Source organism: Patagioenas fasciata, chromosome 1 (assembly GCF_037038585.1).
Source record: "Patagioenas fasciata isolate bPatFas1 chromosome 1, bPatFas1.hap1, whole genome shotgun sequence".
In the NCBI taxonomy this organism is placed as follows: domain Eukaryota; kingdom Metazoa; phylum Chordata; class Aves; order Columbiformes; family Columbidae; genus Patagioenas; species Patagioenas fasciata.
In genome coordinates this window covers 102,153,471-102,179,261 of record NC_092520.1, presented here as the reverse complement: position 1 = coordinate 102,179,261, position 25,791 = coordinate 102,153,471, and the positions used below count along the sequence as shown (strand labels likewise).

General features: G+C 38.5%; 1 protein-coding gene across 12 annotated transcripts in view; it reads right to left on the bottom strand.

Annotated features, from left to right (window-relative positions):
* Positions 1-25,791, bottom strand: part of DMD (dystrophin) — a 1,243,922-nt gene that overhangs the window by 1,056,957 nt on the left and 161,174 nt on the right. Inside the window, exon 1 of one of the 12 annotated variants that reach the window (XM_065859829.2) lies at positions 12,825-13,153. The exons of the other annotated variants lie outside the window; for them this stretch is intronic. Within the exon in view, the coding sequence (XP_065715901.1) occupies positions 12,825-12,867 (43 nt within the window). The 5' untranslated portion in view covers positions 12,868-13,153. Of the gene's footprint in view, positions 1-12,824; positions 13,154-25,791 lie in introns of those variants that run through there. 12 annotated transcript variants of the gene reach the window in all.

The window sequence follows — 25,791 nt, the reverse complement described above, 5'->3', positions numbered from 1 at the left end:
AATATTTTCTTTTCATTCCCTTCCCTATCACGTTATCAAGGACTCTGTGACATGCTTCAGAACTAGATCTTTTGAGAACTTCTGTAATAGCTAATAACTGTCACTACCATCATACAAGGTGCTTGAAGCTTCATAAACTCACCTCTAGGACTCTCCTCTTTCTAGAAACATCTTTGATTGTTTCCAGTTCAGCCCTGGCCACAGCAATGGCATCTCTCTTCATACAGAAAATACGTTCTTGCTCTCTTCTGCCAACCTAATTTCGGTATTCAAATTCATCAACTAAAAAAATAACTAGTTTTTTCTTATGATGATTACAAATTCATAATCCCATCTGGGCGTCAGAATTTTGCACAGCACATTGGCAATTAATATCCAATTAATGTTTGTAGACCCATGACAATATTACGTATCTACAAAGTAAACTATTGACACATTCATTTTTATTTCAAATTGCATGCTGTGGACTACACAGAATAGGGAGCACATTGGAAAATCTTAGTATAATATATTCTGAACTCAGGTACAACAACTCTCCAGGAAAGTATTCTCACAAAAAACAAAAAAAAAACAAAAAACAAAAAACAAAACAAAACAAAAAAACATAGAATTGTTAATGTGAAAAAAAAAATAATAGAATTTTTAATGTACACGAAATACAGAATTGCATTATTTTAGACAAAAATAACCTCTGCTGTTTATTATGAAAAGGCCTCAAGCAATTGCAGAGGGTTGTACTGTTTCTGCGTGAGAAAGAAGTAGGGGATGTTTAAAAGCAACTTCCCATGAATGGCCACAGCTATGGGTATAGCTGTAGTCCAAGAAATGGGCTAAAGAGGATTCAAATTAGAATACAAAGGGTTACAATAAAATAAAATAGAGAGGATGCAAATCCATACACTGTAAAGCTGAAATAGAATATAACTTTCAAAGAAGTGGGATTAATTTAAGGAATCCTGGAAGCGCTGACACAGAGAGTACATTTGATTTCTGGCTCAAAAATATTCTCTGTCTTAATGAAAAGCTGTTATATTGAAGTACATCTTATAAGTTTCAAAATCAAGAGTCCTTAGGTTTCCAATCGGTTCCCAACTGGGAGCCCTTCCCACTAGGATGGGACTGAATGACTTCTGATTAAAAGTCTACATTTCAAATATCTCACTTCAATCATCTGAAGCTTAATTTTTTAAAAAATTCCAAGTAAAATAATGCCAAAGAGACTGACTTTGAGAAGATCGTGTTATCAGGCAGACAGCATTAGGTGCTCTACAAATTCATATAGTTGCAGAATATGCTATTCAATAGTCTAAGAAGCAGCTAATTCTTCGTTTGCTGCATTTCAAAAAGTGAAACTACAATTAAAAATAGGGCTTATAACTTTGGTGGCATAAGCAAATACGGTCTAGAAAAATAATTCAAATTTCTTATTTGTTTGTTGCTAGTCTAAAATAATTGGGAAGCATACTGAAGTTGTCATCATAACAAAAGACAATAATGAAAATTAGATAAGCCAGATAAGAAGAAAGATGCAACAAAGAGAATTTATCTACATCTAAAGGATTACAATGGCAAAGTTAGTGATGCTTCTTCTGTGAGAGAGACTGACTGTACAATGCATTCATTTGGAATACACAGCATTCATTTGGAAGGCAACAAACATTCTACAGGACTTACTTTGATTTCTTTTTTAAATGAAAGATATCAGAACTAAAATTTCAGCATGCTTATACCTGTTTAAACTAAAGGTCTTTCAGGCTTTCTTATGAATTTCTGCACTCAGAGTAAATTGCCAATGAGTCTTCAACACAATAACCATGTTTTTAGAGAGTATGGATTGAGTAATTTACAACACCACATGAGACACTTTGCTAATTTTTAATTTTAAAACAACTGTCAAAAATGCACTGATATTACTGCAGGTTTGGTGTTATATATTTAATGGATTTTGAACTTGAGCAGACTTTAAACAAATAATGGACATTCTACACTAAATATTAATTTAATTAGATGGGCTTTATAGTAAAAGCATGTTCGGAAAAGCTAGAGAGTTCAAATGAATACATCCTTACACACTAGCTCTAAAGTGATTTGCAGATAGTTTATCATGTGGACACACAGGAAACTATGGACACTTCTGATGTTTGTGTGTGCGCCATGCAAAAAACTGGCATCAACAGAGACATGAGAGACCCCAAGTCTCTCTTTCCAACCACCTGCCACACTAATCAAAAGGCTGCTGGCAAACAAAAGCACTCAGAGAGCTGGTCGATGTCACCATGAGGTGACTATTGATTATTCAAGAAAGATCTTTGTGGTTGTGGAAGGTTCCTGAGGACTGGGAAGAATGAAAATGACACTTATTTTCAAGAAGTGCATGAAGGAGGATCTGGATAACCTAGGAAGGCGATGAAGCAAATCCTGGAAACGTGCAAATCATCCTCGAAACTATTTCTCAGCATATGACTGACAAGAAGGTGATGGAGTAGTCAGCATGGGTTTACAAAGGGGAAATGACGCCTGACCAACCTGACAGCTTTTCATGAAGATGCTCAGTGACTGAGAGGGAGAGAAGCGGATGTTGTTTGTCCTGACTTTGGCAAGGCTTTCAGCATTGTCTCTCATAACTTTCTCATAAACAAACTGAAGTATGGACTAGGTAAGTGACAAGTGAGGCGTACTGAAAACTAGCTGAACTGCTGGGCTCAAAGGTTGGGACTAGTTGTACAAAGTTCAGCTGGAGATCTGACAGGACCCTCATGCAGTTCAACAATGTAAAGTGTAAAATCCTGCATGTAGGGAGGGACCACCCCATGAATCAATATACGCTGGGGACCAATCAGCTGGAAAACAGCTTTGCAAAAAAGGTCCTGCTGGACACCAAGTTTGGCATGAGCCAGGAATTTGCCCTTGCAGCAGAGAGGGCTAATGGTCTCCTCGGCTGCATTAGGCAGAGAGTAGCCAGCAGGTCAAGGGAGGTGATCCTTCCTCTCTGCTCAACCCTTGTTAGACAAATCTGGAGTGCTGAGTCCAGTGCTGGGCTCCCCAGTACAAGAGAAACATAGACATACTGGAGCAAGTCCAACAAAGGGACACAAAGATGATTAAGTGATTGGACACCTTTTATATGAAGAAAGGCTGAGAGACCTGAGACTGCTCAGCCTGGAGCTGAGAAGGCTCAGGGGGATCTTATCAAGAACTACAAACCCTTGATGGGTGGGAATAGAGAAGACAGAGCCAGACTCCTCTCTCAGGTGCCCACTGACAGGACAAGAAACAACAGGCACAAATTGAAATACAGGGAATCCATAAGGACATCAGAAGAAAAATAAAACAATCACTGTGAGGATAGTCTGATTCTGGAACAGAATATCCACAGAGGTTGTGGAGTCTCCATCCTTGGAGATATTTAAAACTCAAATTGATGTTGCCCTGAGCAACCTGCTCTCTCTGACCCTGCTCTGAGCAGGGAATTAGAGTAGATGATCTCCAGAGGCACCTTCCAGATTCAGCTGGTCTGTGAGTCTGTGAAATTTCATCAGTTTAAAGGCTGAGCAACATTTTCTGGAAGCACTCCAAGACAGCCACAACACCTCTTAGGAACTTATACTTGGTCAAAAAACCCTCCACAGACTGACTTATTTCACCAAGAAAAAAGAAAAAAAAAAAAACTTTGGTTGTTATTTATAGCTAAGACATTTTTCACTTTCTAAATAAGAATTTCCTAGATAAGAAGCAAATCACCCGTGTGTGTGTGTGGCAGGCAGATTTAGGGGAAAAAATGGCTACATTTGGAACAAGTCCTTGTTCAAACCACATCCTCCCAATCAGCTAAGGGGAAGATTACTGGTCAAGTAAACTTTGTTTCACATTTGCCTGCAGCATGTCAAGAGCAATATGAATCAATTCAGCAGCAGCAACAGCTGGGAAGACTTGGCAAAATGAGTGTTAAATCAGCTTAAGATAATATGCAAAAATTAGCGAGCCTTCTTGAAGGAGAAAAGGGCTTATTATAATAGCTGAAGCAGCACAGCAATGGATGTGCATGACTGAGGGCAAAGGGAAAGTAGCAAAAGGATGAAAGAGAAAACACGAGAACTGACAACAGCATGGGAAGAAAGAGTTTGGGCTTCACAATTCAGCAGCTATTCCGTAAGAAAAATAGGCTTGCCCTTCCAAAACAAAAGGGTGAACATTCAGCGTATTCAGTTTGTTTTGAAACATAAAATGTTTCCAATTATGGTTTTTAGCTGTAAGAGTTGAAAAGCACTATTAAGTTAGCAACAGTGCTAAAAATAGCAGTAGTTCTGAATCAATTCTGAATAGACATGCCTTGTTTTCGACAGGAAATAGAGATGGACTACATAATCCAACAGATTTCCTTTCCCAAAGCAAAAATGTCCCCCAATTTACATTCTCTAAAGCTTTCTAGCTATCAGGTAATCAGGTGAGAAATACCACTTCACTGGCGATATATTTTACTTCTAATAGAGGAATCTGATACACTTCAGTACAAATTCCACTTATATGCTCTATAGAAAGATAGGGGAGTGATCAAAGCAACATCTTTTAAACCTAAACTAGTATCACTGAGCCATCCTGTATACAAGGACGTAGATTTCATGGAACTTAAAACAACTAGAGGAGAACAAAAAAAAAAAAAAAAATCTGATTTGATTATCTCTTCTTGTTTATAAAGATTTTATTCTCATTAAGTGTTACACATTTGTCCTGGTTTTGTTAAAAAGCAAGTTTCTCTTTTAGTGAATTTTGCCTGTCAGCTAAAGTCTTCATATTAGCTGCATTTTCCTGGAGAACCAGACACCTGTTTTGGTAAACCTAGGAATGGAATGCAAACTTATTGATAAGTACGGATGGACATCTCGCGAGAGGGGTAACGAGAAATCGGTGACCAAGAGACTGATCAACTGTGTATAACATTCCATTCACGTGAATACTTCGTATAAAAGTGGGAGATCACGAGGATCTCATCCCTTTTTGCCCTTTTCCTTTTTTCCTCATGGCTGACATCAGGAGAGGACCTTGCTGGTTGTCCCTGCGAACTGAGGCCTAGTGAGAGACTGGATCCAGCTCCGGTTGGCTGCAGAGTCTAATCCAGGACTCTGGGTGCCAGCTCTGCAGTTGCTGAGACTTTCCAGATTGGTTTTGTATATTTTGTATTATTTTCTCTACTCTTATTAGTAGCATTAGTAAAAAATCTTTAATTTTTCCAACTCTCTTCTCTCTGTCCTTCTTTCCCTCCCCATCGCCTGTCCTGAGTGGGAAGGGGGGAGAGGGAGGGGCAAAAGTGGGAAGTGTGGGGGAGAGGAGGTTAACAATACATCTGCCAGGGTTTGATTGTCACCTCACAATCTTAACCCTCGACAACATTCTACTGCTAGATAACTGGTTCTGAAATTCACCATTTATTTCACATCTTCATTTTCCTTCCTTGCTCTTGTTGGAGCTTTCAGAACTGATTTATTTAATTATTAGGAAGAAAAAAAGGGTCAGAATCAACCCTACAACACGCTTGTCCTTTACAGGCTACTATAAAAGGAATTGTTCTCACGTTGGCGAGTAAGCAAGAATTCCTTTTTGTGAAAAGTTACTTGGCTTCACCTTTGGTTTCCATTCAACATCCAGTGCAACTGAAACTTTCTCCTCTGTAAACAGAGAGTATAAGCAGAGCAAACACTTCAATCTGGATCTTCTGCATTTTTGGAGAGTGAATAACCATCAGCTGACCAAGCATTTATAAACGTGGTCTTAGAATTTGGTGTAAAAATGTACTGATTTCTATTTTCAGCACTGCTTGCAAGGCTTGGAAGGGTGGGGCAGGCAGTTAGCTTAAAATACGTACTAAAACACATGATAAGAGACAGTTGACTGCAAACAAAGTCAAATGAATAAAAGAAATATTGTTGTTCACCTGAAATCTACTGCAAAGCATTAATGCATTTTGGTCTGCTAACAGTCTTCACTGAAAAGAACAACAACAACAAAGAATAAACCAAACTTGTTTAAATTAATAAAGCTGTACACATCATGTCCACCAGTTCATCAGAGGCTGGTAACTTCAGGGTTTCCTTTTCCCCTTGTTTTTTATGGGCAGTTTTAATGATCCTCTTTTAAGGTGGGGAGGATCACTGCCCCTGAGGTAGTGCCACTTGGGTCTCTTGGCAGCAAGGAGCACCTCCATCCTTTCCTGTTCCCCCTAGCCCCAAACAGGGGTCCTCACATTTTCCTTTCCTACAAGGTGATCAGCTTAGGGATGGGTTAGACAGCCAGGAAGGGTTTGGGAGCTGGTTCGTAATTTCTAAGCCCAAGAGTGCAGCAGGATAGCTTTATGTTTAACAGCATTTTTCCCTGTATTGAAGAAATGGGAACACATCTTCTCAGCTACTCCCGTCTTCAGCATCAGTCACTTGCATCAAAACGTGTCATGGGCTCCTATCCACTTATTTACTGCATCCATCATCCAGGAACTTCACAAGGTTCTCTTCAGCACCTCCAACTATATAATGTTATTAACCTTTTAGGAAATACAATGTCTGCATTAATTTTCCACCACCTCAGCACTAGCTGGGAAGCTCTGAGCTTAGTTCAGAGAGAAATCATTCATGAATAGTCCAGTCCTTTCCAAAAAAAATCCTTTAAAATGTATTTAAAAACAAAACAAAACACAAATTAGAGAAAAAGGTGAAGGGAACTATTGAAAGATTTGCATGTGACAAGAACAGGAAGAGGGTTGGGAGGGAGAAGGACAATGGACAGAGACCTCAGAGTTCTCTACAAATCTTGTGATGTACACACCATCAGCAGAGAGCTAGCTGGGTCAAAGTAGTAATAAGTCTCACTGCAGAAATGTTTCTTATGAGAAGCTTGTACCTGGTTAGAACCAAGAAGGAAATCTTTCTCTCTCTTTTTTTCTTTATTTTCCTCTCTCCCTCCTCCCCTCCTACCCTTTTGGTTTTCCTCCCCCCATCCTGCCACTGCATTCCATGACAATCACAAGAAAACATTTCAGCTTTGGTAACAGGCTGCAAGCCTCCAAGGACCAGCACTGCTTTCTGGGAGAGAAAACTGTTGCCTCACTCAGAATCCAATCAAAACCTGAATGTACCAAGTGAAAAATAAACCAAGGACATCATTATTCCATCTCAATGTGATTTGGCTTGCCTTCAAATCTCATACTCTGTATATCTGAAATAGCAGCAACGCCTACTTTACTTGAGCCTTCCAATGTTTTAATCAAAGTATCTTTCAGAATATAAAGGCAGAAATGTCAAATTCCGATCACCCTTTAAATTCCTTCAATTCCCTCTGCTACACAAAATTAAAAGCCTTACCCGTGGATAATTTCTTCTGAAAACCAGCATGCATGCATGCAGACACTCAGCCATGTGGGCAGGTGCCAATTTTAGAACGTGGCAAGGACTGCTGGAGTGAGACAGGGAGGCTCCCTGCGGGCATCCCACACTCATGGGCATGCTCCTGCAGTCAGCATAATTGATTTTTCACAAGTGATAAAAACTTCCACACCCTATAAGAAATATAGGTTATCAGGAGTCCAGCATGACAATGCCACATTTCTAATCCAGTGCAGTTTATATTAAGAACATCACATACTGGGTTTGCTGTTTTAACTGGGACACTTTTGGAGGGCAGGAGACCCACAATTTTCTCAGATTTTACTGACAGCTGGAGGAATAAAATGGTTAAAACAAAAAGGCACAAATGGTTTGACTAGCTTAACTAAAACTCTCTCATACTGTGGTGCTCTTAATCCTACTAGGTCTCCAGGGATTTTTCAAGATTTTTCAGCAAAGGCAAGGTAAGCAAAATGTGATATTTTGGGTACCCATTTATGTCATCTCCACACATAGAAGAGTTTTAAGTTTTCTCTTTTTCTTTTTTTTTTTTAAGCCTTTCCCCCTGCCCCCCAGCAAACCCTTGGGATACTTAGTAGGAAATACTGCAGAAAACAAAACCACCATTAGGACTAACCTACTACTGTAACGTATTCCATGAGGTAATTTTTACAACCAGATCTTTTTTATTATTAGAATGATGCTATTTTTTCTGCTGAAGATAATGATCCTTTAAAATTGTTCTAAGAAAAAGATTGTCATTATACCATCTTAACTGCTACCTTGTATCCAAAATTACAAGAACATAGGCTTTTGTTTGCATAATACTATTTCTTTATTCTTCATATGCTTGCAATACTTCGGAACTATATTTTGCCTTTAGGAAAAAGACTGTATGCAACTGATAAAAATGTAATCATATAGATACATATTATTTAGAAAATACAGAATTACAGAGGGAAAGGATCAGGAAACATCCCAAATATTATCAGTCTCATGCTCTAAATAATACTCAAAGCTTAAAATAGGACTTGTGACCAGAGCCAAGAAAGATTATGGCTTTCTTAAAATCCAACCTATCTGTCCTTCAGAACACATCATTAAAAATGTTCCGATTTGTTGCACATGTGGCATGTAACCTAGAAGCAAAAGCTCTGTGGTCTTTGCAGTAAGTACTCCAAACCCAAACAAACGCCTCCTTTGCTCCATGTGTGTTTTCCCAGGAAGATCAAGAATCATGTTCCCTGGTGCAGCCCAGCTCACAATCCATGCTGCAAAGCTACACTCTGCTGACCATTATTTCAGCTTTCCACAAAGCTCAGTCTTTGATAAGGCACAATTATTTAAAATTCCTGGTGCTGTTCTGCTTCCCCTGACAGCGTTATGGTATTACCACAAGTGCATCCTCCTCAACAGCAACGTGATGCTATAAAGTTCCACTAAATTTATCGAAGAGTCTTTTTCCAGCAGTCAGCTATAACACAGTACAATGGTTATCCTCCTAAATGATGATTAAGCTTTAGGGTAACATTTAATTGAAAATGTACTGTGAAAATCAGTAAGTCAGCCTTTTCAAATCAAGGCAGCTTGGTTCACAGTCCTGTTCAATGTGATTTTGTCTAACAGTAATCCATGACAAAAATATATAAGCTTAATCCTGTACCCTCTGGCAATCATTTAAAAATACTTAACCCCTTGGACAATTCTGGAGCTCAAATAATTTCACAGTATTAGTAAAGGGTTAACCTTTTTCTACAAATATGGTACCTCTTCAGCTATAAATAACTGTCTGACCAGTAACTATATTCAATCAGTAACATAATTGAATAATTTCCTCTGGAAAAAGAAAAAAAAAAAAAATGACGGGTAAATTTTCACATGATCACCAGTTTTGTACGCAACATGCTGCCAGACTACTGTTCTCTATGGTTCCCTGCTCAATACCCATCCTGGAAAGAGCCCCAGAGAGCTGTGATAGCCATGGGCCGCCTGGTGATCAGGGGTGAGAGACCAGACACAAGGTAGGAGTGGACAGGATGAAGGACCCTCCTGCACAAGCTGGGGAGTGCCTTTACAAGTAGTTCTTCACATCCAAGACCCAAAGAAATTTGCTGCCATCCTCCTCCTATCTCACTGAGTTCTCAAAGGCTGCAGCAAATCAGGCAGCTCAGCAGGAACAGCTCCGGGCCTGCCAACCCAGCACTCCTCACAGGGTGTGTGTGCACAATGAGACACTGACACAGGTTATCCAGAGAGGTGGTAGATGCCCCATCCCTGAAGACATTCCAGGTCAGGCTGGACGGGGCTCTGAACAACCTGATCTAGTTGAAGATGTCCCTGCTCATTGCAGGGGGGTTGGACTAGATGAGCTTTGAAGGTTCCTTCCAGATCAAACTATTCTATTATTCTATGATCAGCTGGGTTGTTTTGGAGGAGTTGCAGTGTGACCCTGGCACCCAGCACTTCCACAGAGAGTTTGTGGCCATTAGCCAAACCCACAGCGCATCTCTGAATTCAGCTTCCTCCCAAAGAGGTGCTGGGTGTGTGCTCTGGAATGCACACCAATACATGGTAATAAGCAGAGACATCTGGAAATTTGCTTCAGAAATGCACTTCTGACCTGAGCTAAAGTATGAACCTAGATGGACCCCTGCTACAGTAAACCCACAATAACTGGTAAGAGACACCTTGTGGCCACGAAATTTCAGGCGAGATTAGTTTATTTTCTGCACTGGCTCTGTTTTGATGATTAATTCTATTTTTGTCACTACTTTGTGCAAATCCAAGTGGAGAAAGAGGATGCCTTTGTGCAATTGCAAGCAGAATCTAGTTCCATGTCAGACTACGGACACAGAAGGAAGATTATATCTGCTAGAAGAAGAAATACAGCATATGATACTGACTCCCCTAGGGAGGGTGGCTTCTGAGATAAAGTTCACAGTAATCTCATTTTAATTAAAACAAAATGAAATTTAGGATATCTCATTTCCCCACCACTTTATTATTTAGGTGTCATTGTCAAAGACTCTGCAGAAATCTAGGAAGAGACAGTCACTGCCCCAAGGAGTTTCCAGTGTAAGGCAGAAGTAAACACTGAACAGCTCATGAAAGAAAGTAAAGCCCTCAGTGGTGAATAAATACAGCTATGTTTTCATAAAGGTCATTCTCAGTAGAAGTGAGAAAAGAACAGGGAAGGGAGAACCTGCCTTACTGCTGCAGCATGGGAGAAAGCAGAAAAGGGAAGAGGTAAATGCAGAGGTGCACGGAGGACTGGAGAGGGATCTTTAAGAAGAGATAAATGATGGATTTAAAAAGCAATGCAATGGTGTAAGCAACCGTTGTCACCATTAAGAGCAAAAAGTTTTCATCCAGAACAGAGAAAAAGGCAAAGCAACCACAAATAACAACTAGGAGAAGTGACATGTCCTGAATGAAGGCTGGGGATAAATTTGAGAGCATTATTTTGGACACAGTCACAAAATGCAGATATGGATTTTTCCTTTTTTATTGAAATACAACTATAAAAAACCTTGACAATATTATACAAAATTATATCAAGAAAAATGCTGTGCCCTTTAAAAGACTGAGGATACAGGTGAGAGAATCAATTGAGCTAAATAATTCCCAAGGAGTGCTAGGGCAGCTCCCTTTCATTTTAGATATGAACATAGTTACGTGACATAATTTAGCAAGTGATTTAACGGCCCTTGTCATGAATGCTATTCATCTGCTAGATGCAACTCTGGTTTGTTATTCATATTTTTCAAAAGCTCTAACGCAGCTATCTTTTTTCTTTCTTTCACCTGCTACATCTTCAGAGTGCAATTGTAACTTCTGAGCTGAGCAGCAAAGATCTTTCCCCCTTACTTAGCAAGCGCCTGCCCAGCTTCTTTTGCAGCACTGTTTTCTCCCCAAGGCTGAGGGTGAGCAGTCAGGGCTGATAAAATGACTCTCTGGAAAGTCAGCATATAGAATAATAGACAATAAATCCTCCTTCTTCCTCTGCAAAGAGGACTGGGGGAAAAGGTTGGGCACTATGTGGTTTGCTCTAGAGCATGCCATCTTCCTTTTGCCAAGAAGGAGTAAAACCCCTTAAGAGAAACCCACAACATTTCTTCTTCCCAACCCCACCTCCAATATTTCCAGAATTGGATCAATCTTTCGCCTAATTATTTAATATATGATGACGATCTCATTATTCTACCCCTTCTTGAACTGCCAGAGTGTGTTCAGTAAGTAAAGGGTCTGATCACTGCAGGACCTCTCCTAGTGTACAAAACTGTCTGGAAAATTTATACCTGATTTAAGTTTTATTTACTGCACAAGAAAATCCAATTTGAGTTCATCTTAAAAAAACGGGAAAGCAAACTATGGATTTAAGACCCCACCTGCACCCTGGAATTTTCTGTTTTAAGTTTCTTTCCTGTCAAATGTAACAAAATCTAGCATTGTTTTCAGGAATTTTCATCAAAAGCTAGTGATCATACAATCCATTATATGTTATGGGGGAAATGATAGTGTGCATGTATTCCTTTGGCTGTTATGATTATTAAAATAGAGAAAACCAGGAATTCTACTATTTTACAGACACAAGATTAAGCCAAAAATGGAAGAGACAAAACAGGTTATAAAACAAGGGCGGGCACAATAGATTAATTCTGGACAACAATGACAATCTTTTTTTCCCCAGCATGATCTGTTTTGGGAGCCTGGGTGGAGGAGGAAGAAGAAAGATGATCTGGGAGCATGGTAGACAGATTTTAATACCCTCTGTCATTCTTTCATTCTTGTTTCTCTTCCGTCTCTGACTCTTGGCATCCTCTTTTTTTCTTCTCATTGCACAGAAACGATAGCTTTAAATTAACAAACAAGAACAAGTCTGGAAAACATGTCTGGTTTTTTCTGGGAAGCACATGGGAGAGCCCAGCTGCTGCTCACTCTGAGCAAAAATGACACCCCCTCATTCGGTTGTTACCAGACAGTTCAGAGGCCAGAGCAGAGCTCTCTTACCACCCATGTTAATATTAGGCAGCAAAAGTGCGTACTCCATTAAAGTTCAAAGCAACTGATTAATCCTTTGGTGTGTTGCCAAATTAATATAACAACGACATTGGTTTGTTTTTTTTTTTTTTTGGTTTGGTTTTTTTTTTCAGATATATTGGTCTATCTTCTCAATTCTTTTTTTTTTTTTTAAACTCAGAAAAAAATGGTTTCTTTTTATTCAGCAGAGAACTGGGTGCCGTTTCTGGAGTATTCTTTTTATATATAATGTACAGGATATTACGTCCTAACAGAGGCAAAAAAATTCTCTTTATTTAACCCCCCTGGTGCTCTCCTTCTTTAGACTTTGAAAGTAAACATTTTAAAATGCATGCTGTTAGTGGGCTGCATAGCACTACGCTCCTCTGTCAAAGTGAAAACTGTGATAAATTATGTCAGTCTGTTCATACTTACAATCATCTTCCACTTCCTCATACCAAAGCATGTGAGCAGACATGAAATTTCTTCACAAAAAAAAAAAAAAAAGAGGAAAAAGAAAACAACAGCAAAATATCTCTTGGCAAAGTATATTCCAACTTTGCTGCTCCAGTAGCTTCTGACGAATTAGGCTTGTCCCTGCAGAAGGACAGATGTGTCCCCGCACAAACCTCCACAGCTCTGTGAAGGAGGGTGCAGAGAGCACCCGGTGGGATGCAGCTGCGGGTTGGCTGCCGGCAGGGTCTGCGTCCCGGGCAAGGAGAGGACGGGATCCTCACTTCCACCCGGCCGGCATGGTAACTAATGCCAGTGCTCTTTGGAGGCCCCTAAATGTTTCAAATTCCAGGACTTGCGCAGAAGCAATGCTCTGTGCTTCCCTCAAAACAAAGTTGGTTTCCCATAATAGGACAGCCCATGCTCTCGACATATAAGGCTCTGCTTCCAGGGTGGCATGTGCAATGGATTTAAATTATGTATTACAGCTTCCCAAAGAACATTTAGCGTTACAGAGTGAGATGAATATGTTTGCTGCTCCCTTTGTGTGGTTCCTCCAAGACCTCTATGAAGCAGATTGTCCCCTTCCCCAACAAATGACCTCCAGCCCATCCCCAGACAGGATCCACCCTTTTTTGGAGAGGAGTGGTAACCCTCCTCTGTTTGGCTGTTGTGTCACAGATGAGACTTTGGGGATTGTAACTTCTCTTCCAAGCAGGGGAAAAAAAAATAAACAAACCCAAAAATAGTGCTGTGCCAAACTAAGTGTGTAAATACTAACACAGATTGTGACAAGTCAGTAGCTACTTTAAAAAAAAAAAAAAAAAGCTATTGACTTACAATTGACCTTTCCACTCCCAACAAAACCATGCAGTACTGCTGCTATACACAGATCAGAAACATGCCCCAGTAGAAGCAGAGGCAGGACTGTACACAAGCTGCATATTCCTGCCCCTTCCTAATGGCAGGAACATCCCTTCACTCCCAAGTCCCAAAAACTGATGGTCCCAAATACGTGGGACCTGGACTTAGGCTCTCCCCCTGCATTCATTCTCAGGTCTCCTTAGTTTATATGGGAAAGAAAAGCAGACATTCACACAATACCTGGGAAATGGACTGTGGCACTCTCCACTCAAACCCAGATTTTTATAGGGTTGCTTTCTACAGTATATACTTTGTATACATAAGGGTCATACATGACCTTTAGAGATAGGCCACAAAGAATCATGTTATTAATTCATGGCTTCATTTGAAAAGTAATTTCTAAAAAACTCACACTGTTCATTATTGTTTCAAATCTAACCCTAAAAGTCTGAAAAATGCTATTTTTCAGTTTTAAAGGTTAAAGTGTCTAGTCATAGTGACTACAAGTTTATAAGTAAATTTCTGCATTATACAGAAAAATAAACACAAAAATGAAGTGCATAATATACCTGTACAGCCACTGGCATTTTCTACATCGATAGTCAAATTAATACCCCAGAGGAACCTGGATGTACAGTACACACCAACTGACTCCTAAGGATTAATTTGCAGCCCACAGGAACTGCAAGTCATGAACTGATGTAGAAAATAATCTGAAGCAGAGCAGAGCACGCTGTGACAGCAGCAGCATTTTGATTATTTGAGGGAGAAGGAAAGTGAGCAAACTCAGGAAAGGAACTGCTTATTGTGCAAAAGTTTTGTTTTAAAATATTTAAGGTCACCCTTGATAGTACATGCTGTCAATAACTGAGGCCCAGTAATGTACTCACAGAATACAAGTGAAAGTTATCTGGAAGGTAGATGTCTAGTGCTGGAACTATGATCCTCCTGGCTTCTATTCATTTCAAGGTGACTTAAATTTTTTCTTCAAAACTTTCCAAGTGTCTAAATACCTGTTTCTGAATATGATCAGAGGGCCTTTATCTTGACAGAGCTCTGCAGTCTGTTTTACACCTAACTCCAGTCATAATCCACAACATTCACGGGGCTTATTCATCCTCCCTGACAATGTCTTTGAGACCACCAGAGCATACCCAGACCTGGCTCTGCAAGAAATGCGATGCTGCTCAATATGTTCTTCTAAAACATGGCTCAGAGAAGTATCTGGGGGTAATATTTACAAGGGCTTACAAATTTAACAATCTTCCAGATGCAGGAAATCCAGATTTGCTTGCCCTTTTCTTTCTGGGGGAGTTCAAAACTCCTGTTCTAAAGAGAGCTCTTGGTCCATTCACAAGAGTGCAGAAACTTTCAGCCTAGAAACATATCCCCTTCCTCCTACTGAAATTCCTCCAGTCAAATGGGAAAAGGGTCAAGATTTGTTGCATCATAAAGAGAAATATAAGAAGTGAGTGTTCAAATCTACTGTGTTTTTTGGTTGGTTCTGGATTTTTAGGTTGGTTTGTTTGTTTTGGGGTTGCAAAGAAAATTGAGAGGCTCTTAAAAATCAAATACTATTTTCAGCAGTTATGAATGCTGTAATTGTGTAACACTGAGAAATATCAGCTCTACTGAAAAGAGGTTTCATGTGCATCTGTCAGTTTCTACCGGCCAGCATGGTGTACATTTATATTCCATGTATAACCTGGAAGAGGTTTATCATTTTGAGACATTACATTTCCCTGTTTATAGATTTTTTTTTGTCTGAACCAGCATTAAAAGCTCTGGTTCTCTTCAACAACAGAGAGCAAGTCACAGCCTCAGTGCAAAATCTATGTCAAGTAATTAATGTAACACCTAAGAAATGCTGGTAGTCAGAGGCCACCTGCCTCACTCTTCCTTCTAGATAATGTGACTGCAGGCTCCAACCCAGAGCAGCACTGCTCGCTGCTCTGAGACAACAGTGCCGGTGTTACAAGAGGGGAAAGGAGCAAGCTTCAAAGTCACAGAGAGGCTGGAAACTGTATAAAATGTGGAACAATTTTTTTTTTTTTTTTTTTTTGAATGATTGCTGACAGTCCTGTTTTAATGTTGCCTTACTATTTCACAATCAGTAATGGGTTAAACGAAAGAAAATTTTCTTCTTTATAGTAATGGTTAGAGGGATTTTCAGCCACCCATTAACAAACACTTTATACAGAGGTTGTTTATTTTCCTGCTTGAGAAGTTCTTTCAAAATCTGACTATTGATAAAGTTGAAAATATATCCTTTCTAATAATAAGAGCGTGACAGCAAAACAGAGTTGGAGAAAATGCCGAAGAGGTCAGCAGCAATCTGAAAACAGGGCCCAACAATAAACTGCCTGTTCAGGGACCATTTAGGAGACTGGGTTCAGCATACGTCAGTGTGACCTTAGAAAAGAAATGGATTTCTACATCCAAATTTGACAGTCAAGCTTTTTGTCTCAGCAAGCTAAACCAGAGGGAGGTTAGGAGTTGAAGATAATGGTCAAACCTTAGAGTGGACATGGGAACCAAGTTCTCAGGTCTCTAATTCTTCCTTTTCTATGGCATATTAAAGGGCTACATAGAAATATAGTTCTCTGTTGAGAGAGTGTTGGGGCAGGGGGTGGCAGGAGGAAAAGCCACAATTGGAAAATTACGTTTTTGAAAGAGAAAAGAAATAATACAGTAGCCAGAATAATTTACACAAGAGGAGAGGTCCCCAAATCAAAAGGGAATTTTATTGTTAACAAGCTCCACAGAGCAACAAATCTTCCATCTCACTGTAATTTACTATGATAAGAACACCAAACAAAAACCCAACAAAATAAAGTACAACATATTGCCATGTATATTATCTAACACAACATCTCCTTTCCTCTTAACGGATAAAACAAGAAAATAACAAATAGGTAGCATGCCACAGAACTGATTTACAAATCTCTTATGACTTTTTAAGCATCCCAGTGGCACATGTTGTTTGCCAATACAAGTCAACATCAGGCAGAGCGCTTACAGCGTAAACCTAAGACAGATGATATTTTGATCATAAATTCAGAAAACATTTCAACCTTTATTCCACCCTGTTTTCAACTCCCTGCCAATGCTGACCTAAAAGAATTAAAGGCAATCCAAGCCTGTTGCTTAGTTCAGCCACTCACTAGGCTCATAACAAGATGTCTCTGTGCTCTTGCCAGTATTTGCAAATCTATCACATCTATCTGTGTGGGAAGAAGTGCTGAGCTCTAGGGAATCTGGGACTGATGTGAACGGAGAACTGGGATGGTAATCTTTTAAGCACTAATGCGGAGCGTGGGGTTTTGCCCTGGTGGTATATTGGCTCTGAGTCTTTTTATTATTCACTTCCTGATATGGAAAACAAACAAACAAACAAATAAAAAGCACAAGCAAGCAAAAAACCCAAACCAAAACCTACCAAACAAAATTCCTACTTTCATGTCAGCAACAAATGAAAAACAAATCTTCAACAGCTTTATCACAACAGAAGTAAACAGACAGCTTCTGATTCTCCACTGAAGTCAGCAAGAAAAAATAAAGATTAAAAAAAAAGGAAAAAGAGAATCTTTTCAGTGTGAGCCATTGAAGAACTTCTTTCTTTTGTTTCTTAGCCTATTTTTACTTCAAAAAGGAATATGTTGTAGACATTTTAGATCAGGTTGCAAGGCTTTTGGTTGGTTGGTTTTGGGATTGTGGTGGTGTTTTTTTCTCCCTGTATGCTTATTTGATCTGCAGACTGAAAAGTAACAGATAAAAAAAAAAAATCTGCTTGCTCTAAATTCTGAAGGAAGTAGCAGGTTCTGGCTTCCAGAGTGGAAGATATAAATATAAGTTTCTAGTCAGAAAATTAGCAGTCAATATAATGACTAATGTGAAGCCCTCACATATGCAAGTGGCTGTTAAAAAAAAAACACAAAACAATCCAGTTTCCATTCAATGTATTTCTATATCATGAAACACTTCTGTTTGAAAACATACTCTAGAATATGAACAAACATATGACTTCATTACTGTGTTTGTGCTCTCTTCTATCTCTTTTATGGCATAGTCACTGTGGAACACGCGTTACTCTTCTTTGGAGTGCATCTAGCACAAAGAAGGGCTAGACTCATTTCTTACTACAGGATATTTCAAAAAGATGGACTCAATTTGAAATGACTATGTCTTTGAAATTGGGTCCATCTTTTTGAGACACCCTGTAGTTCAACATAACAAGTAACACTCAGAACACAAACTGTAGTCACTATCCATTTTGGAAAGCTTCAGCTATAGAACAAACAGTCCTTTTTATCTGGGGAACTCTCTTTGGGCTGAGGTCCCAAGCAGATTTATGAAGGAAGTATTTGCTGCCTCTATTTCTCATATGCATAACATTTGTGCTCTGCAGATCTTTATTCTCAAACCCTGTCAATTCTCCAACCTCAGAAGCTTTCACCTCAGCAGAAATGAAATCAATCTTAACTGGAGTCAGTTGGACTAGACTACTCAGAAGATATACCAAGCCATCAAAGGCAAGTGTAAGAAAGGAGAGCAAATTATATAAAAACTAATATTAAGAGTACAAAGAAGAGAAGAGGAAGAAGATTTTAATTACTGATATATACATGGTAAGAGTCCAAGTAATAAAGAGGAATTAGAATTACTCATTTATGCCTATAAAATATCTGGTCTTAATCTCTCCAGAGAGGCTCAGATGACCAGAAGGGAGAATATCTTATTAACTAATATTCCTCTCTCTAGATTTAAGCATGCAACTTGGTCCGATCACCCTAATCATCCCACATAATCTACAGAGAGGATCCTCCTCCAGAGGGTGTATGAGTATCCAAAATAGGCTCCTGCTTCAAACTGCCCTTGAGGGGAGGTGTGCCTGGCTCTGGCTTTTTCTTTTCTTGGCCCATCCTTGGTTGCATGTCCAGGCCACGAAAGGATGAGGTCAGACTGTCCGTCTTCTCCCCATCTTGTCAGCATCCACAGGAAGAAAATCTGAGCACACGAACCAGAAGTGAGACACAGCATGTCACATCAGGTCCTCCAATTCAACAGAAAGCCTTCTGGTGTGGTTAGGTTCTCAGGGTGACTCCAAACCTCTACCTAATTCTGAAAGACACTGCAACTCACCAAAGGGAAGTCTGTATTCAATGTCACCATCAACATGACAGAGAAACTTATCCCAGACTCCACAATGAGTGGTTGCATAAATGCAACTAATGACTTGATTACTTGCATCGCATGTAAATAGTGAAATACTAACCAATTTTTATGCACACAAGCACATTCACATGCATGTATGTCACTGAGAGACTGGGTGCGTGCACAAGGAAGTGCTGGAGGTGGTAATGTATGCATGTGCGTAGCTGCACATCTTTTAAGAGGACCCAATTTCACGAGGTTGAAACAAGCCCTCATCAGTAAGGAGAAAGAAGCTAAATAGAGAAACTTGAATGATAATTGGAAAATGTTTGAAAACATTGTTTAGGTGCCTACATGTCATTACTAAGAAAGAGGTTTCTCTGGGTTAAAAACAAACACTCCCAACAAAAACAAATTTAGTCAAGAAGAGAAGTAGGTATTTAAAAAACAAAAGCAAATACAATACATAAGGAGCAGAGGAAAAAATGCCAAGCTGATTTCAAAGAATATCAATAAGGAACTAAGAGGTAATTGTGAATCAGAGTCAACAATCCATACATACGAGACAGAGAATTCACCTAGATCTGCAGGCAACTTGTATCAAGCCTGCCAAAGAGAACTCAAGGTCATTTTGCATAGAAATGTGTTAGCTGCTAACATAAACACAGATTTCTTTAGGGAAACACAACTCAAGTGCCAGCCGTCTATGCAGTATCCCAGTCACCCCATCATGTACCCCCTTAGCTTTACTCTGCCTCAGTCGATGTTTCAGTTGTGTCCAGTTTTGACATAACACCTTATGAAAGCCACAGATAAATTGGAGAGCACTTAGCATAACAAATATCCTACCGGGCAGTCTTCGCTGTAAAGAAAGACTGAGGAAATGTCAAATGTTTAGTTTGGAAAGGCAAAGGACTACATAGCTGCTGCCTTTCAGCATCTGAAGATGACAACACTCTATTTTTCACATATGCTGAGAAAGACAGAATTTGGGTAAAGTCAAGTTAGATTTGATATTAAGAGAAAATTGTAAGAGTACCAAGCTGCTTACATACATGAAAACAGAAACACATGGAGGTCATCAAACTGTTTTAAATGTAGTCTTGTAAGGGAAATTTAATAAATCATTTCAAAGGTAAATAGGTGTATTTGTTAGGTCTCACCCCTTGCAGTAGAAGAAATCTAATGCCTTTCACCTCTGTATTTCTGTAACTCTCTGAAACAAGAATTACAGATTAGTTAATATGGCCAATCACATGCAGTTCAGGTTTGTATTCCTCTCATAAGCAAAATTAATTGTGTTGTGAAAGGAGAACAGCCCAATGGATACAGGAGTACACTGAAAATCTGGAAACCTGAATTCGATTAGCAGGTTCTGCCAGTCACTCATCATTCAACTTCTGGTTGTTTTCTTCTTGTTGTTTAGGGGTTTGTGGTTTTGTTGTTTGTTTTTTTTTCCCCTCACGTAAACAACAAACACAAGCTAAACAAGTGCTAAACACTAGCATGATTAATTATTGATTAAGATATGTGACAAACTGCTTAAAGCATAGAACTATTAAGGGTCTGTGTTTTAATCATGTTCATTTCACCTTAAGTCTCCCTGGATGACAATTGCTCAAAGACTTAGTTACAGTGGCAAAAGACTGTCACATTAAATTTGTGAAGACTGGGTTATTATGACAGCAAATTATGATGACAAAATTCTGTTAGTTCAAGTCTAATGAGACATTACTGCACACACTAGGATGAATGTTAAATTATTTCTGTGCTGGTCTATATGCAAGTTAGTACATCAAGATGATGGCAAAATGAGGTTAATGCAAGTCTGCAGAGCTGACATTACGAATGTCAAGATGATTGCAAAATGATGCTGCTGCAAGTGAACTATGATTAAAAAATAGGAAGCTAAACACAAAAATGTGTTACCGAATGTAAAAATAAACTTGTAGAAAATTTTACTTAAAGCAAAAGGCAGACTGGATGCCACTAGTGCTGCAAACCAATTCCTTGCCAGGCTGGCCAATGTTTACCAGGAGAGCATAAATCCAGGATGAGACTGCCTTACAAGTAACTGCCCACAAATTCTTACTAATAGTATCACTTGGATTTATTTTCTTTTTCCCACTAAAAAAAGAGGTAATAGATTGTAGAACTATAAGTAACTTTTTGAAAAAGTGTTCAAGATTATTGTCTTATGATAGAAGCAGATTCAATTGGGAAATTCCTTCCTAAATTTAATCATATAGATGTTTTTCTCTCTTGTGTTCTAGCAGGGTTAGAAGCACATGTCTAAAAACCAAACTATCCATTTGGCCCAAAAGAAATTAGTCTAGGTAAATTCAAATACATAGAATCTACAGTATTATAAGATTAGAGAGATTATATATTTAATATGCAGAGTACTCATAATATTTTAATGTGATTAAATCAGTAACACCAAATATCTGCTAGTATATTTCCTTAGTGCAATGTTTATTTAGTAATTCTCACACATCACCGAAACAAAAACAAACCAAAAAAACACATTAATTCCAAACCTTAAAATAAGTCTTTTTTTTTTTCCTGCATTTAAATTCCTTCCTTCTTCCTATCATCTTTCTATCTACTGCTAAATACAAGAGGTGCACTTCATTTCCAGTTTGATAACAGCAGTTAATTGATATCATGAAGACTGATATATCTGTCTGTCTGTCTAGCTAGCTATCTGTAATGTTTTCCATACAAGTAGAGGAGGTGCTCTATCTTCTTATCCAATATTTGATACTCAATTCCTGATAAATTACACTGGTGAACTAAAGTGCTTTGGTTAAATAACAGGCTTTGTCAAGGAGTTTAATTAGAACCTGACCTTTTAGTGTAAAGCATGTAACATTTTCTCCCATATGTAGAGAAGAAAATGAAAAAAAATATTGTTCTTGCAAATTTGTTAGTTTTTATTAGAAAAGTTACCCATCCTATTCAGCAAAACAACAGAATGGAAAACTCTCACTAATTAATTACTAAATAAATCTTAAAAATGTAACTTATTTCAGAGATAAGTACAGAGTGGCTTGTGCATTTTTCAGGATTTTCAAAATAGCTCCATGGCTAGTAAATTAATAGTCAGAGATCAGGAAAGGAGATCAAAATGATGGTTTCAGTACTCCAAGTCACCTACAGACTGAAATTAGTAAGAGTCATTATCACTGCATAAATTACATTAATAATCATGTAGCTTTTGTGGAGACATGCATACATACCACTTGAAGGCATGCATTTTGTAAAAGACTGGGAAATCAGTACAGCCAACTACTCACTAATTTGTCTAGTTGCAGTGGATCTGCACAACTTCAGCTACCTGTGAATCTGACCCGAACATAGGAAAGAAAACACAGACTGAAAGTGATAAGGGAAAAATCATACAGTGAACCTTCATGCTGCCTGATGGTTTTAATCATACTAAATATATTCCAGAGAATTTATACATTCTGATGGCAATGAGATAAGATGTGTAAAATTCACTCAATTCAGTGATGTTTGCTAAAACAGAAAAAGATCAGACAATGGGTAAATTTACTTAACAAATTTTTTTAATCATTAATGATAAACAACAGCAATCAAATGTCATTTATGTATTAAATTGAAACAGAAAAGGTCCAACTAAAGAGTTTCGAAACCTAAAAAGTCTATTCTCCAAGGAATTATTTCAAATCATGATTGTTTTAAAACATTTAATTTCATTAGAGCACCTTAAATTACAGGTTCATTGGACTTTTTTTGAGCATGTTAGTTGCTTATGCAGTATGTATACAAATGCTTGTGTGATTAGACCTGAGGGCTGACGAAAGTCCAAAGAGATTGTGTGCTGCGTGTTAAAACCTGCTTCCTCTAAAAACATTTCATGTAAGTTTAAAAATGTAATTTAGATCAGAACTGGGGCAACTTTATTATTAATATGGAAAACAGAAATATTTGGCAGTCTTTTCTGCTATAGATCCTCTTACATTCAGCCCAAGTGCCTACTTTCATAAGAGCAAAATGTACTTCAAACTATTTTTATGTAATAAATCATGGATTATGCATGTTATGTAAGTAAAACTAGTTCGTGTATTAACATTGGAGAAAGCAGGCTAAATTTTAAATTCTCTAAAATTAATCAGTCCATGGAAGATAGAGTAGCATGTCCCACATGGAAGCCAACAGCAGCAAAGATTTAGAGAGCAAAGGATTGGTTACAATCTCTGTAGACTTTATATGAGAGCTGCAGCTGCCTGAACTTAATTTATTTAATACTGGTTTAGGTGCTTCATGGTAATTTGCCTGGCTTATACTCACTTATCCTGAAAGGCACAAATCTCCCATAGACACTGGCTGAGAATCACCAGTCCAAGTCAGCAGTTCCAGCCACTGTCAAGCATATTTTAAATGACCTGTGTTTAAACATGTGATTTATTCTGTATCAGTGCAGCACAAGTCATGATTTTTTTTTTCCTTTTTAGAAACAAGAAAACAAACAAACAAAACAAAATAAAGAGTTCAAAGTACTCTGTCACTTGGCAATCATTCCAATGACTTTTTTCCTAGTTTGATACATATATATCCATATTGATCTTCTCATAAGGATATTTTTCACTAAAACATAGATGCATCAAAGTCTACCAAGTCTACCATTATAACCGAAAGAAATGTTTATTTAATGTAAAACATACAACTAGACTTGAAATGGTTTATGATGATACATATTTCAAGTACAAAATGCATTCAAAACCACAATAAGTATTTCAGCTACTGTGTAAAACTGCTTCAATATCAGCTAGATGAAAGGTGTCAAATGCAATGCTCATTTAAAAACAAACAAACAAAAAACTCTTCTGGAACTAAAAACCAGTATGTCTGATCACGATACTAGTCTAATTTTCAGAAATTACAGTAAGAATAGAATTAACAAATATATATATGAAGTATCAGAGAAACTGATTTTACAGAGGGAAACCACACTTCATGTATCTGGTAGGGTTCTTTGAAGGAGTCAATGAACACACAGTCAAGAGAAATCTAGCTTATACAATTAAAAGAATTTTCAATACTGTTTCTCATTAAAGACCTGAAAGAAACAAAGATAAAACGAGCCAAGAGATTCACTTTCTCTCATGAACAAACAAGTTGTTAAAAGACAAAAGGGGAAAAAAAAAAACTGCCAAAAGCACTCATCGTTCTCAAAGGCGACAGTCACCAGACAAGTTTCACAGAGATAACTGCCAGGGCTGGTCAACATGTAAGGTACATTTATATCATTACATGGGTCTAGAAAAAAAGAAGGCAACTTTCGAGTTTCCTAATAGTGCTAAGGTATTCAGGGAAATAAAAAAGAAAGTTGGCTGCAGAGACATGCAGAAGAGTCTCAGAGTGTCAACGAGGCGATAAAAAAGACAGATGAAATTCAATATCAAGAATATGTGGAGAAAAAGAAATCTCAACTTTACGTACTCAGCATGGGCTCTGAACTAGTTATTACCACTCAGGAAAGAGATCTTGGAGTTATAAAAGGTCTATGAAAATATCAACTCCATCTTAGAAGCTGTCAGAAAGCAAATCAAATGCTGGCCATTACTATGACAGAAATAGAGTGCACCATACTAAATATCATTATGGTATTATTTAAAGGCTTCAGATGTTCATACTTTGAATACTGTGTGCTGTTCTACTTCTCCTATCACTAAAAAGATACGGCAGAAAAAATAAGGACAACAGAAATGATTGAAAGCTGGGGAGAAATGGCTTCCATATAAAGAATGACTAAAGAAGAGTTTTTAAGGTAAGGTGAATGTGAATGAGGATGGAAGTTAGGTCCTCTGAACCTGACAAGGAAGAAGAGATTGCCCAGGGGATGCATATAACCAAGCAAGAAGCACAGCATTACAAAAAACAATGTGTCAAGGGACTAATCATCTCAACTGTGCCAGAGGGGGGCTGAGGCCCAAATAGGCAGATACAAGTCCAGGAACTGGTCCTGGCATTATTGCTGGCAGTTCTCCAAAATCATTGTTTCAATGTGCATAGTGGACAAAAAGAGCTGATCCAATGCTGGTCACCCTATGTGCTGTGAGCAAACCGGAGTGGTTTGTTTGCTGCTACAGAAGCCTGTGGGGTATCCATACCCAAAAGGCTGTACACAGTTCTGGTCTCCAGGGTGATGCAGTGGACTAGAGAAGAGCAACTGGAAACAATAAAGGGGAAGGAGCTGCTGTCTTGCAAGCAGATACTCAAAGAGCTGAGACGCTTCAGTGTGTAGAGAACATTCAGGAGAGATAGGACTGAGGCTTGGAAAGGGTGAAGGAGGTGAACAAGTTGCATAAGGAAGTTATTTACGAAATCTTGCCACACACCAACTAGGGGTATATAATGCCCAATTGGTTTAAAAGACAATAAGAAAGTATTTCTTCAGCCAGTGGCCCATCAGCTTCTGGATCCTGCTACCCAAGGAGGTTATGGAGGCAGATGTTTATCAGCTGGTTTTAAACAGGCTTAGATAAATTCATGGACAACGGGTCTATAAACAGATACTAAAAGGAATAGGACCAGAATGTAACCTCTAGCATTTTTAATACAGTAATTGCAGATTCTGGGGTAAGATGAGAAAACAGACCTCAGAAAGTGGCCAGGCTCATGTGCTCTCTCTAATATCTCCTGTTGCCATTTGCTGGAGAAATAATCCTGGGCTGCACAAAACATTGGTCTGACTCAGCAGGACATTCTGTATGAACTTCAGTTACCTGAAAAGGAGCAACTGCAGCTGAACATAACTGAGATGTCCTAAATCATGAGTCTTTACACAAGATGAACAGAGAACAATTTCTTCAGCTTCTCTCTTAGTACAAGAGTTGGATACAAAAGAGATGAAAAATGAAAGAAAATCAGCAGGTAGCTGGTTCAAAACAAGCAAGATTGA